Source organism: Pyrgilauda ruficollis, unplaced genomic scaffold (genome assembly GCF_017590135.1).
Source record: "Pyrgilauda ruficollis isolate IOZ18807 unplaced genomic scaffold, ASM1759013v1 scaffold23, whole genome shotgun sequence".
Classification (NCBI taxonomy): domain Eukaryota; kingdom Metazoa; phylum Chordata; class Aves; order Passeriformes; family Passeridae; genus Pyrgilauda; species Pyrgilauda ruficollis.
In genome coordinates this window covers 13,434,456-13,449,365 of record NW_024522539.1, presented here as the reverse complement: position 1 = coordinate 13,449,365, position 14,910 = coordinate 13,434,456, and the positions used below count along the sequence as shown (strand labels likewise).

The 14,910-nt window shown below is 40.1% G+C and overlaps 1 protein-coding gene across 4 annotated transcripts in view; it reads left to right on the top strand.

Moving 5' to 3' along the window:
• The window catches only part of MYO1E (myosin IE), a 76,312-nt gene that overhangs the window by 43,018 nt on the left and 18,384 nt on the right, over window positions 1-14,910 (top strand). For all 4 annotated transcript variants that reach the window (XM_041469349.1, XM_041469347.1, XM_041469346.1 and 1 more), the window contains 10 exons: window positions 178-312; window positions 1,446-1,578; window positions 4,964-5,160; window positions 6,084-6,164; window positions 6,550-6,636; window positions 7,866-7,952; window positions 9,017-9,184; window positions 9,931-10,016; window positions 10,613-10,694; window positions 11,490-11,596. In XM_041469349.1, coding sequence (XP_041325283.1) covers window positions 178-312; window positions 1,446-1,578; window positions 4,964-5,160; window positions 6,084-6,164; window positions 6,550-6,636; window positions 7,866-7,952; window positions 9,017-9,184; window positions 9,931-10,016; window positions 10,613-10,694; window positions 11,490-11,596 — 1,163 coding nt within the window. The remainder of the gene's footprint in view (window positions 1-177; window positions 313-1,445; window positions 1,579-4,963; window positions 5,161-6,083; window positions 6,165-6,549; window positions 6,637-7,865; window positions 7,953-9,016; window positions 9,185-9,930; window positions 10,017-10,612; window positions 10,695-11,489; window positions 11,597-14,910) is intronic.

Sequence of the window (14,910 nt, the reverse complement as noted above, 5' to 3'; positions counted from 1 at the left end):
CCAGAGAGCCTGGTCTTCTGGGTTAAGCCATTACCAGAAGGTAGGAAGGATAAATCCCTGGCACAGCAGCAGCCATATCTCTCCCAGTAATTCCAGGCTCAGTCACCTGTTTCTGACCTGCTCATCTCTGCTGGAGATTGTTGGGTGATCCCTAATTTGGGTGTTTTTATTCTGCAGCTAATTGAAGGGGCCTCCTCAGAACAAAAAAGCAGCCTTGGCATTACCAGTATGGACTACTATTACTACCTGAGTCTCTCTGGGTCCTACAAAGTCGATGACATCGATGACAAATCAGATTTCCGAGAAACACTGGTGAGTTCTTTACTGTGTGATTTGCAAAGTGGAGGATGTATGTTCATTTCACTGTTCATTTTTAGCAAAGATGTTGATCTACTAATGTGGGAATGAGAAATTAATGTAGATATAACTTATTCTAGTTGTATTTTGCCTTGAGGAGGAGGTATGTTAACCCTGAAGACAGGTTTTGCAGAAAGGTGTTGTGACTTTCAGTTTGTTCTTTTTCAGAAGGGTGCAAATTTAATGAAATTTAACTTGTACAGATAATATGTAGTATGAAAAATGTGAAAATGCAAACACAACGAGGAACTTGCATTAGAAGAAAATTATAAAAGAGTCCTCTGTTTTAGCTGAATTACCAGTGCTGGCTGACCTTCCATGCTTATTTAAAACAGTACAGCTGAAAAGCTGGAGAAAGGGAGTGTGAAAACACAGATCAGGGATCTTTATCCAGAGCTGCTGCCAGTTCATTGTGTGACCTGCCAACTGCTCGTGTCCTGTTCTTAGGAATTTACTGTTTAAAGTAGATGTATTAATACATCTATGTGTATAGCACATTTAAAGGCCTAAAAAATAATTGTTACTGTTGTATTGGAGCTTACTTGGTATTTTAGAAAAACAGTTTGTTGAGAAGATATTCTGTAAGTTGTCATGTACTCAGAACTCCAAAACCCAGGGGTGCTGGGGATTTTCTAGTAAGTGGCTGAAGTTCACAGCCTAAGCCAGACACTGGGCTGCTTATTAGTCTCATTCAGTACAGCTTCACAGTTCTTAGTCTTGGTGGGTAAAGTGACTGTGTAGAAGGAATAAAATCATTGTCTCTTAGGTTCCTTGTTTCCCAGTCTGCAATGAAACTATTGATTTTTAGTGTGACGCTTTAAAGCAGGTGTTTATTTTTTCCAGAACTTATTTTGTTAATGCATCTTCTAAAAAGCAGAGATGCTTCTGTATTTAATTAACAAAATACAGAAATGCTGAAGTAGGACATCTGGTACCCTTTGAAACTTCATTGCAAACTTTAATGAAATTTGATTGCCTTAGGAATCTGAACTGCTCTGAATAACTCTACTTTTTAACACCAACATTTTACAAGGATTTCTAAAACAAGAGTCTTCAACTGATGCAAATTTGTTTGTTTTTCTTCCCAGCACGCAATGAGTGTGATTGGGATCTTTGCAGAGGAGCAGGCATTGGTACTGCAGATAGTGGCAGGAATATTGCATTTGGGAAACATCAGCTTCAAAGAAGTTGGCAACTATGCAGGAGTGGAGAGCGAGGAGTGTAAGTACCTCTGGAAGCTGTTCCAGGAGCAGCAGTGGGCTGCAGCCCAGATGGCAGAAGGTGAACTGCAATTTAGAGCTGCTTATCCAAACAGAGCATGGATTCTTAGGATGTGAGGCTGCCAGTTGAGAGTCTGTGCCAAAACCAGGTGCTGAGGGCCCCTCTTTTGTCTTGTAAAAGGCCACAGACTTAAACAGAGTGTGATTTTGAATTTGAGAAATCCTTTTCCAGCCTTTGAGTGTGAAATAGTAGACACTGTAGGAAGGGCTTGAACTCTGCTTCTTTCAGTGCATCAGCACACATTCATAAACCCCTGTTTGTTACGTGGTTTGTGTGGCCTCCTGTCCTGGGAAAGCAGCTCCCAGCTGGGGGTGTCCCTGGGCTCAGGACATAGCTGTGCCCAGGCATCACACAGGTGTGTGCATGTGTCCTGTAAATGGAGTTCAGAGCTGAACTGAAATGCGGGCTTTGCACTCTGCAGTTATGTTCCCTGTCTCGAATTCCTCAACTGATACCTCATTGTTAGCTACAGCTACTGAGTAACTGTTTCTTTACAGTTCCCTTTCCCACAGTGCCCTGTCCTTGCCTCCCTCAGCATGTGCTCTGCTCTGTAGCAGCTGGGCTCACAGCAGCAAGGTGATGGAATGTTAATGGACTTGGAGTTTTAAATGTTTTTGTTGTGATTTACACCTTGCATCTAATGTGGGTTTATGCTACTTAGATAGTTTAAGGACAGAGTGGATAAGCACAACATACATAACAGTACCTTACACATGCCTGTGTGTTCTCTTAATTCTTCTTAATTCAGAATGGGTCTTATGTTCAGGAAAATTGCATTTGTTTAGTTTTAGATACTTTACTCGTAACTAACTTATCTTGTGCAGTCAGCTTCACACTCAACTGTATTAGCATTCTCCTGCTATTTGTTTTATGAAATTGGGAAATAAAAATTAATAATTTTTAACTTTTCTAGTTTCTCAAATTAAGAAGTTAAGTGAACCCAAAGAAAAACATTTTGTGGCATTGTATTTATATGCCTTTTGATTCCAAATGAGCTGCTGTGCTTCAATTCAAATCACAGTGTTAAATCTTTCAATCAGATCAAGACATTTGAAAGCCCTACAAGATGGATACAGAGTGAGTTGCATCAAAATAACAAATGGCAAAGACATTAATTAAAAATAAATCATCAGGAGTGAATGTGTTTCTGTGATGAGCCATGTCCACCGTATTTCTCCTGCTCTCTGGGATACAAACACATAAATTGTGTATGAATAATACATGGGAAGAAATTAGAAAGTAGAATGAATATCCAACCTTACACATGAATATACTGATTTTTAGAGAAGCCAGAGAAGAAATAGCCACGTCTAGCACATCATTTCTGCATTATGAAGATGAAAGTTGGTCTCATTTCTCTTCTCCATTAGTCCTTCCCCTAGTTTACTGTTCATCCTGACCAATTGAATGTAAAGCATTTATAGCCTCCATAGCCACAAAAGATAAAGCACAAGGAACCACCCCTGGTCAGTCCTGCTTTGTGTAAGCCTGGAATAATAAAAAGTTTAAGAATTTGGTCAGTAGCATTCTTCTTGTTATACAGTCAATCGCAGAAAAATATGCAAAGCCATTCTTTGGAACATCAAAATCTCTACTCTGAGTCAGAATCAAATCTGTACAGACCATTCTTGACAGACCTTTAGACAAATACATCTTTAAAACTGCCAGTGATTGCTGTCTGCTCTAGTTGTTGATTTTATTGATGAGAAAAGTTCTTATTTGCTGGAAATCTTCCATGCTACAAATAATGGCAAATAATAGTGCTTCTTTCTTGGAAGGAGAAAAGAATTTAAACCCTCCCTCTTTACACTTGCATAGCATTGCAAGGGTTGTTTTTCACTTCCTGGAAGCCCAGGAAGCGAGCCCAGTCTTTTCAGCTTTCCTTTACAGAGTGCATTTAAAACTATTCCACTGAATGCTACTGATGACTCTTTGAGGATCATTTTTTCAATTACATGCATATCCTGCTTTATAATAATTTCCAGACTGCAACTTTATGGTCCCTAACTAGGGAAAACAATCAGGCATCTTAGGAATGTGGAGTTGTATCAAGTGCTGGCCAGCTACTCTTCCCTTACAGTAAATCATTAGCACTGGGAAGGGAGAGTTTCTGGGCTCTGCATGGTGCTCCTTGCCATTAGACTGTCTTCATAAATTCTTACCAGTACTATTGGTTAAGCATTTTTCCTGGCATTTTAGCAGTATATGTGAACATATCTGGTGGTCTATAATTGCCTGCATTCTTTCCCAAGGTAAAGCATATGATGATTGACCTTTTCATGTGCTCTTCACCCTGTGTTCACTGAATTACCAGAGATGTTGCCAGTGACTCAACTTTGTGTGGTTCCTGGTCCCCAGAGTAAATTTAATCAGTGTGCTGATGGTAATACATAATATTTTAGAAAGTTGGTGGTTGTTTCCAATTTTAAAAATACTTTTGGAATAATGTACTAAAGGGTTGTGCTGTGACATTACAGTTGCATAAAGAGCAAGTGGCTGCCACCTTAGTGATTATTTTACATCCTCCTCACACCAGTAAAGTAGATCTGAAACCAGTGGAACATGGAGGAAACGCTGTTAGAGGGTCATGTGGTTCAGCAGAGGTGCAATACCACCTCCAAGAGTTTTCCTCAGGAGCTGTTTCCATTTGCTTTCAAGGCACTTCTGGTTTTCCACTCCCTAAGACGTGTGACACCTGCAGTAACATCTGCACCATGTGCTTAGAGTGTGGAGAATACCAGGGCCTGGGCTGCTTATGGCACAGATGTGTTTTTGTGCTTTATTTTTAAAGTAGTGGAAACAGAATTGGCAAAGTACTTACAGAATAAAGAATTAAAAAATAAAAGGCAAGGTAATTGAAAACTTTTTGCAATGTCCTCACTTACAAGAAGAAAGGATATAAGGAAACAGCCTACTTTTTATTGCATTTTAAACATTTCATGTTTTTACAAAGAATTGTCAATGGTGTCAATTTCATTTCATGTATGAGCTCTACATTTTATTTCCATCTCCTCCAAGAGTGATTTGTTTGAACCACACAGTTCAAAACCATGTTCTGTGGCAGCTTACATGTTTGAAGGACTGAAGGTACAGAAATAGATGACTATTTTACTTCAAGGTCTTTTAGCTTAATTGAAATTAAGTAAAGAGTTGAAAATGTCCTTGAGGAGCATAGAGAAATTTTGAAGACATAAATTGCTTCACTTTTCCTTTTCAAACTGCACACTCCGTGACTTTTACTGTTATTGAAGATAAAGTTAATTTTTTTCTTTGTTCTCTGTTTAGTCTGTAAGTCATAATCCAGCAAGCCTGATCTTTCTTGCAGTTTTAGCTTTCCCTGCTTTTCTCCTGGGAATTAACCAGGACCGCCTGAAGGAAAAACTGACCAGCAGACAGATGGACAGCAAGTGGGGAGGCAAATCTGAGTCCATTAATGTCACACTAAATGTGGAACAAGCCTGCTACACCAGGGATGCCCTGGCCAAGGCCCTTCATTCCCGTGTTTTTGATTACTTGGTGGATGTAAGTTGGATTTGCTTGATTCTACTAAGTATCCAAACAAGTTGAAGGGCTCTAGGAATGTTCCTTGCAGGCCTTTTCTTGCCTGTCTTTGCTTTGCCCAGGCCTGCCCAGTGCAGTGGGAGTGTGACCATGGATACCAAACACAGGGCACTGCCTCTGACACAGCTGGGCTGGCAGGCTCCTGCTGTGACTGTCCCATGTGGGATCCTCACCTCCCTCTGTCAGCATCCCTGCTTCTCTGAGTGTGATTCCTCCTCCTCAGCTGAGCAGAATTGGCTGGTTGTGCTCCCCTGCTCTCTGATCCCACTTCCCTGCAAAGAGCCCCTTCAGCAGCAGGATTTGGCAGTGGAGCCAGGGGCCAAATTCCATTCTCCAGACTAAAATGCTTTCTTGCTCAGAGTCAGACCCTGGGCTGGGCTGGAGGCTGGGAGCCCTGGATGCTCCTGGTGCAGCAGGGATCTGCTCCATGGGGGAACTGCAGTGGCCCAGAGCTCCCCTGCCCACAGCAGCCCTGTCATCCCACTGTGCCTGCACCAGCACTGACCTGCGCAGGAGGGCATGCAGAGTGAGGTGAAGAGATTCTCTGTACCCTCAGCAAAATTCATCAAATAGCAGACTTAAAGCTGTTCTTTTTCTGTTGGCTCCTTTTATTTAACTGAGCTAATTACAGTGAAAAGAAAGATTTTTGTAGATAGTACATCCAAAGGCTCACTGACCTGGAAAACAGGATAACATACTGTTCATTTCCTAACTGCTTGTAACACTTTATTAAAAAGTGAAAGCAAAAGAACATTTTCTGTATATTTGTATTCAAATTCAAATATGTTATTTAAAAAGAATTTTATTATAAGTATTTAAGAATATTGATGTATTTTAATTGTATAAACTACATTTTGTTTTAATTTTTATTTCTGTTTTGTTAGTCTATTAATAAGGCAATGGAGAAGGACCATGAAGAATATAACATTGGTGTCCTTGATATTTATGGCTTTGAAATATTTCAGGTATGACAGTGGAATACTTGGGGTTTGAGCAGCTCTGACCTGGGAGAGATTTTTTTATAATTTAGAGGGAAAAAAATTTAAACCAGAAAAAAAATCACAGATCCTACTGCCAGAATAAAAGCAAAAAAAATCCCAACCTATCTTCCTGGACATTGTGATCTCACTGGTAATGTCTCACTTAATAAACATGAGATATTGAAGAAACTTCAAAGAAATTAAGTCATTGATCTTAACAGGAAGATCTGAAATTCCACAAAATGTCTATAAAGTCAGCAACCCATCTGTCACTGACAGTGTTTCTTTGAAGCTTACTGCCAGTGTAAGAACTGACAATTATTGTGTATAAGGCAGGAGACTAATTTTTACATTGCTCCCTTTTCTACAGAAAAACGGTTTTGAACAGTTCTGCATCAACTTTGTAAATGAAAAACTGCAGCAGATTTTTATTGAACTGACACTGAAGGCAGAGCAGGTAACCAGACATTTTTTTATTATTTTGGAATTCACAAATGACCTATTCCTTTGTCAGCTGGTGGAACAATCGAGGTGTTATCATCTGCAACAGTAGATCTACCTTGTTAAGCAAGACAAAGGGAAGGAACACAACCTTTGTTGTCGACTGACCCTAAAACTGTGAAGCACATCAGCTGCAGGCGTTTGTTCTCTCTGTGCTGGGGTGGTGCAAAGCCAGTCCACCCCACAGCGTGCTGCTGCAGTCATATGACTGTGCCCAGGCGTGCTGCAGTCTGACTCATGGGCAGGGATGGAAGCTGCAGCCTGGCTCCATCCCTGGGCTTCCCTTGAGCATGACACACATTTCACTTCCCTTCACTTCCTCCACACCTTTTCTATTTTTTGAATATATATATTTATATGTATGTATATGTGTGTATATGTAAGAATGAAATAGATCAGAGAAATACAACGATACTTGTGAAAGTATTTGCAGTTCTCTGCTCACAGTCTTACTGCCAAATCTCACTTTTTTTGTTTCTGCATGGCAGGGCAGACAGGATGCAGCTGAGACAGGAGCCCTGTGTGCAGCGTGAGCTCAGGGTTGGCACCAGCTTTGGGACAGAGTTTGCTTTTGTGGAAAAGTGACCAGTCATGGCACTGGGTGCACAAATGATCTGCAGAGTGTCTACTGAGCCCTTGTATATGCAACTGACTGGGGCAATTTAAGAGAATTTTAATACGGATTTTCCCCCAGTCTTTCTTTAGGTGTCTTTTTAGGTACAGTAATTGCATACAGAAATAAAAAGCTGCGTCTTCATTTCATATACATTACTAAATGTGTTGTCGGGGGATCTGATCCTCCATGTGCCTGTCACAATCTGAATTTTTAAAATAGATCAGGATGTGGATACTGAGGTGCACTGTCAAGAAGATACTATTTGCAAAGTGCTTTGACAATAAATGCAGTTGAAATCTTCCTGCTGTTGTCAGTAACCACGGAAGGGCTGTGAATGACAAAGGAATGTGTGGGGAGAACAGAGTGGGATTCCAATTCATCTTTTAGGCAGCAGAGAGCTGGATTTAACATCAGTAGGGTCATTTCTCCCACCTCCACCCAGTCATACATTTGGCAAGTCTTCCTGAACATGAGTAGTGCAGAGTTTGTGTCTGTGGAGTGTGTTGTAAATCTAGTGCTACATCTACAGTGCAAAAGAGTGTTTGCATCTGTTTCTTTTTACTTAACAGGAAGAGTATGTGCAAGAAGGAATTAGATGGACACCAATAGAATACTTCAACAACAAAATAGTGTGTGACCTTATAGAGAACAAAGTGGTAAGTACTTAGAACAAACAGGTGGAGAAAACAACAAGATTTTTTTTCTCTTAAATATTTGGGCAGCTGCTTTTTCTATAAAGAAGGTTCATAGGAAAATGCAAATGCTGTTGTTCAGTTACTGAGTCATACTAAGTCTATATATAAATCTTACATAAGATGTCTTATAGGAGCCCTAAGATATGTCATGTAAGATATACCATCCAAAAAGAGAACTATACCATAGCGTGATTGGCATGCTAAAAGCCAAAATAGTGGGGGAAAAATTTTATCCCCTGAAATTTGTCGTGACCTTAGTGACGTACTGTACATCAGAAAATGCTCTTTGTGTCCCTGGGAGATGTAATTCAGTTTGGGGAAGCTGCAACACCACCTTTCCTTCAAGGTGCTGTTGCAAATCAAGCAGAAACAAGTGAAGAGATAGTATTGTAGATAAAGGCAATGTTGTTTTGCTCCACAGACTGTTCTGTAGTCTCAAGTCTTCGTGTTCCATTTTGAGACAACAACAAATTGTTGTGCTTTAGGTCAGAAGTAGGGTGTTTCTCAGATAGTTCTTTATCCTCATGTAGGCCAGAACAGTTTTGAAAGACTGGAGTGGCTTGTGCTTAAATGCACATCAGATTTTGCCCATTTTCTGCCTGTATGAGGATAACTAGCAGAGAATAAAATTTCCCTCCCAATCTCAGATATTTAGCTCTAAGTCTGTCAGACTGCAGCATGTCCATTTAAATACTTTTCTCAGACATGGGTTTACTTTTTGGTGGAGTGGGAAAAGAAACTTTAAACAGTTGTTGAGTGTTTTGATGTTTTTGTTAATGTGGTTTTTTCAACAGTAATCACTGTTTCCTCCATCATTTCCTACTGTCATCCCATGAGGTGTCATCTCTCCTTAAACTATTTGCATATTGGTGTAAAAGTTAATCTCAGTTGATTGGAGGGAAATCCTTCCTGACTATGCTCTAGTGTTTTTGTAGCAAAGACAATTTTCTGTTCGGGGGAAACAACTGGCACCATATTTTTCTCCCCGTCACTTGAGCTGCTCTTCTTGTTCCCCACCACATCAGAACCCCCCAGGGATTATGAGCATTTTAGATGATGTGTGTGCCACGATGCACGCCGTGGGAGAAGGGGCTGACCAGACACTGCTCCAGAAACTGCAGATGCAGATTGGGACTCATGAACATTTCAACAGCTGGAACCAGGGCTTCATCATCCATCATTATGCTGGAAAGGTAACGTGGAAAATCCTCACTGAACTCTCTGTAATGTGTTCATGAGGAAGGAGGACAGTAATGAGAGGAAGGGGGAAGCCCTGCAGAGGGCTGGCTTGGTTTTGCACAGCCAGATTCTCTCAGGAGACAGTGTCCCTCCACAGTGCAGGCAGCTTAGGACAGAAATGCCTTCACAAATGGCCCTTGCTGGAGGGAGGAGGCTGAGCCTTGCTGCTCTCAGAACCAGAACTTAATTGTAATAAATGAGTGCCCCATGACTTGCATTAATTGTAATCTCATTTGTTGATTACAGTAGCAGTGAATTTAAAGAATTCACATATAAAAGTGATGTTTAGGTGATGATACACCAATAAAACTGGGAATATAATGTGCAGTTCTATCTTGTTTGGATTTATTTCTCAGAGTATTCATTGTTTTCCGAAGTTAATAACAGTGAATCCTTGCTACACAAAAACTTTTCTTAGTAAAATTCAGTATTAAATTCACTTGTCATGTTCCATTCACTAGTTCCATAAGCTTTTTTAAATTTGACTTTAAATGGAATTTATATTTAAGGATGAAGCTCCTTTGCTTGTTGTAAAAAAGTTTAATAATACATGCTAGAATTTAGTGCTCATTGTAGTATCTAAGTTTTACCAGACTAACCAAAAAGTACAGAACAGCAACTGATGAGGACAGAATTTAAATTTTCTTTAATTATTGGGTTCTTAACTTACCACAAACAATCAATTTCCACCTTGGCCCAGGTATCTTATGATATGGATGGATTCTGCGAGAGAAATCGGGATGTTCTTTTCATGGACTTGATTGAACTCATGCAGAGCAGTGATTTGTACGTAAGCAACCCTTGCTTGGAGCTAGGAATGCCGTGGTGGTTCGGAGGGGCACAGAGGGCCACACTTCTCTGCTTTGCACCTGCTGCCCTCCTTTGTGTGACAGTGCACATGGCCAGCGCTGCAGGAGAGCAGAGCACTGCGTTACCCTGACCTTCATTTCTGCAGACTGGACCCAGGCAGGCCCTGCACTGTCAGAATCAAGTGCTGTAGTGGCAGCCTTTGGTTTGGCCTCAAGCAAGGCCATCAGTGCTCTGGCCTGTTCTTCTCAGAACAGGCACTCTTTTGGCAAAGTAACTTTTTTTGTGATGTATTTTAATTAATTGATGCTTATTTTTTAAGAAGTGTGCATTTCTTCAAGACTTCTAGATGTCTGGTGTCATGGCTTTCAATGCTCACTAAAATAGCAAGGGGTATCTGTGAGGAATGAGGCTCATGGAAAGTACTAATCTTAAAATAGATTTGATATAACTCAAGAGTAATAGAAATAGCTATTTATATTCTGCTCAACTATCAACTTTTACAGCATATTCCTTGACATGTCTGCATTGAATCATCTTTCTATGCCAACCCTGTTTTATAAATTCTTTCCTAGGCCTTTCATAAAGGCTCTGTTTCCTGAAAACCTTCAAGTGGACAAGAAGGGCCGTCCCACCACTGCAGGCAGCAAAATCAAAGTATGTCTCCTTTTGCAGTGTTGGTGTGTGTATATGTGGTTGTGTGTTTGTGTATGAATAGCTAAATAAATTTTAAAAAGTATTTTCTTTTTTTACTTTCCTGATATTTTTAAAGATAGATATTAGGAGTATCCTCATGGCAAAGTGGTGCATTGTTTCAGCATTGTTAGAACTGTTCTGCCCAGCATGAGTGTTCATTAGATGTTGTATTCAGCTGCATCCTATAGCAGTGAATTTTCAAAAGGAGCAGTTGGTGGTATTTGTGTGCATAATGAGTGAGCCACCTCACTCAGCCTCTCATGTCCTACAGCTAACTGCAGAAAACTGGTCTCTGCAGTGCAGAAATGCCTGACCCAACACCCACGCAGTCAACAGCAGTCTCTGCTGACCACAGAATGCCTTGCCTAAGGCAGCAAGTGCTACAAGGCCAAGGTGTGTTTGGAGACTGATTGTAGGACACACACTTAGGTTACACATGACTTGCTAATCAATATTTTACCAACCTCTTTTCTCACAGGTTCACTTGATGAACCTGACAGGTTCACTTGATGCATTTGCTCCATATTTTTATACAGGAGTTTTAATGTATGACATAGCTGGAGATAATGGTGCCTTCTATTTACTGGCAAGTTTATTATGAAGTGCAAATTATCCCAAGACACTTTGGTTGTTGGAGAAAGATGAAAGGCACCTGTATCTAGCCAGTGTAGTCATCAGCAGATGGTTGATAATTGTAGAATTCCCTCAGGATTTACCCTGTTCAGCTGAGATCCTGTTTTTTCCTTTGTTTTACAGAAACAAGCCAATGACCTTGTTGGCACCCTGATGAAGTGTACACCCCACTACATCCGCTGCATCAAACCCAATGAAACAAAGAAGTCTCGAGACTGGGAGGAGAGCAGGTATGGATCAGCAGAGTGTGAGGAGAAGCAGTGCTAATGGTCAAAAGAAGCCATAAAAAATTCATCATTTGTGATTTTACAGCCTACAAACAGAACCACATTCTCTAAATCATCAGAATTGAAATCTGGCATGAACTCTCCTAAATGCTGAGGCTAAGTGCTGGTCACTTGGTCTGAATCAGCACTTAGTGTGTGCAGCTCTTGGCTTTTCTCCTGCCAGTTATGGAAACCAACATTTGCATGAGTAACACAAGCAGTATATTAAAGACTCAGTTTTCCATGTAGAATGTGCACACCAAATGTATTATGAACACTTCTGACTTTGGCTTTATGCTTTGAAAATAGCTTCTATTAAGAAGCTAGAAAGCCAGTAGGAGATCTATGTCTGCTTTTATGTCTCAAACCTGACAGCAAGTGTCTGTAACCAGCAGTGAAGAAGTTCCTGTTTTACTTATATTTAGTTAGCCAGCCCTTTAAAAGGAATTGACTGGAATGTCATCTCAGGTGATTATATAGACATTAAATAGATGTCTAAATGATCTGTTTAGTGTATCACATCTGTTTTAAGGCACCTTTAACTACGTGGTGCTTGTAGCACCTTCCTCTTCCCTGGAAGAGATGCCGCTCTTTTGCACTGGGGTGGGTGCTCAGTAGGATGTGTAAGCTGTGTGGGGCTCTAGTGTAGGTAGCATTCAGTATTATATACCAAGTACTTCTGAAAATGGTAAAATTGCTGATAAAGCAAGTGGTTATTTTTATCACAGTGAAACAGCTTGCAAAGTCTGATAAAAAGCATTCTTGGACAACCCCAGCAGAATTCCCTTCCTGCCTTTCCAGCAGACCAGCACAGTCACATGCAGATGGACAGCACTTACAGAAGCTGTTGGGCTTGCACTCCAAAGTCTCAGTGAGGGCTTGGCAGTAAATGCAGACCCTCTTTAGCTTTTCCACCCTGAAAATCCTACTGTGCAGCACTTTATTTTCTACTCACACTGGGGACCAAAGGAGGAGACTAAGTGATCCTGGGAAAAGCATTTATAAAACTTATAGCTAAAAATTGAGGGGCTTTTAAAATCAATCATTTGCATATTGGAAAACAGGCTTATTATTGTGGAAGGTGTTGCTAGGAAACCAGTGAAACAAATACAGTCAGTCCTAGTCCTGAGAAAAGGACAGCTTTCAGGAAACCCCTTTAGGAGCAAAAATGGGCAAGATTTCTTCTTGTTTTCTTATAGTGAGGATGGTGTGTTACCAGTAGCTGCTGTATTTGCCAAGTGAAATACAAAGGATTGTATACTGTCAAGCTCAGACAGAGATGGAAAATGCTGCTTACAATGGCAATCCTTCATCCCTGTTTAAAAATCCCAGCATTCTTCCATTTCCATCTGTGGTTGCCCACCTAATGTACTAGGACTTCCCTGAGGCACTTGGTGACAGGTCTGGGGAAGAGAAATTTATATACATGTGACAGTTCAAAGTTAAGCTTAATATTGTTGTTTATCAAATTTACTGTGAAAAAGATTTGAGGGAACTAAAAAACATAATTGAGTTTATGTAATACTTCGCTGATTGGTGGATTTTTAAAATGTTTTTGTTTTATTTTCTTGCATGGTCACATAATGCTGCATCATACACAGGCTGCCTTAGTCAGTGTAATGGGAGTAGCAATTTGCTTATTAGTAGCAGGTTTACTAGACCATGAAAATGTAACTGAAAAAGGAAAAAACCCTTTCACAAAGCTGCTCTGACTTCATGCTCCCAGAAGCCATGGAACTCCACCTTTCTGCTGCTGTTGAATAACTCCATAATATTTAGCACTGAAACATAGACCTTTGTAATATCTGAAGCTTGTATAATACCTTAGTTAGTCCAGAAATTGGGGTGTTCTTGAAATGTGTTTTTGTTCAGGTCCTGGCAAAGCCACTTGGACTTGTATTCAAAACTGCTGCATTAGCTGAATTCCCAGACCCTGACCTGCTTGAGGTTGCTGCCTGAAGGGAGATTTTCAGTGTGTCTTTTCTCAGAAAGGAAAGGAAAAAACCAGAAAAATGTCTCAAATTCTCTGGTGCTGGACACTGATACTGGCAAGACAGTAAGAAAATGGGAGTAGTACTGTTGCTCTAGTGCATTATTCCAGATGTGAACAGGAGGGAAAGCTATAAACAGGAAAATGTATTTTTGTCCACCAACTTTGTACTGAACCAGAATTCTTGGAGTGGGTACAAAATATACTTGATTCCTTGAACACAGCAAGATTAAAATGTGTGGTAGTCTTTATTTTAAGCTAAAAGAGCAATATCACTCATCATTTAATAAAATACCTCTCAAAAGTGTCTTCAAAAAGAAGAAATAACTGAAGGGATTTTGTCATTTGTAGCAAGGGATTTCAAAAGATTTTCCCCTTCATACTATGAGTCATTTGAAAAAATATGTCTCAACAACAAGAGCAGAAAAAAGGGCGGTACATACTATATTCAAATTCAACTTTTCAAAATAGCTAGAGAAATAACATTGAATTAACTGAGAGTGTTTCAGGATTTGAAAAATCTTCTGTAAAATCAGAGAAATAGTAAGCAAAACAAAATTAAATAGCTTATTTACAGGGTCACTTTTAAAAATTATATGCAAACAGATGCTCTTTTGTATACTGTTTGTTAAACTTGCAGGACTAAAATCTTAAAAACTGTTATAGATCAGACTGAAAGCTAAAGCTTTTATACTTTGCTCTGTAGAAGAATGGGAACAGAGTGAAAAACTGACCTTGCTTCTTTCAGCATATGACTTAGCTGAGAAAATTAAGGAAATGCCAAGGAAATCAGCAACTGAAATTCTTCAAATCAAATTACCAAACATTAAGCAGTAGACTAGCAGGATATGTAAGAAGAAACATAGATCATAAATGTGTCACAGGTCTAGAAGGAGGAAAAAGTGCAAAAGCTTTTCTGTGTTGCTACTTTTCTGCTTAGCATTTCATGGGCACATACTTGTTCCGATTACTGGAAGTGCTTGGTGTGAGGCAGCCCTGCTGCTGTTGGGATAATGATGCTTCAGTTCCCAAGTGCAGCAGAGTTTCTCCACAGCCATTAGCACTTTCTGTGGGACTGGTACCAGCTCAGCTTTTGTTTCTGATTTAAAATGTGCCGTGGATGAGTCATCCATTACTGGCTTTAGCCAGTCTTGTGCCTATCCTCGAATCCTTCCTTTGCAGCATGGTAAAATTAGGAGGAATTCTAGCTTTTCATCAGTATGCTGACCTGGCTTTCTTCCTTCTGATTCTTTGTGTATTGAAAGTTTGGCATCAGGGCCTTTTTCCA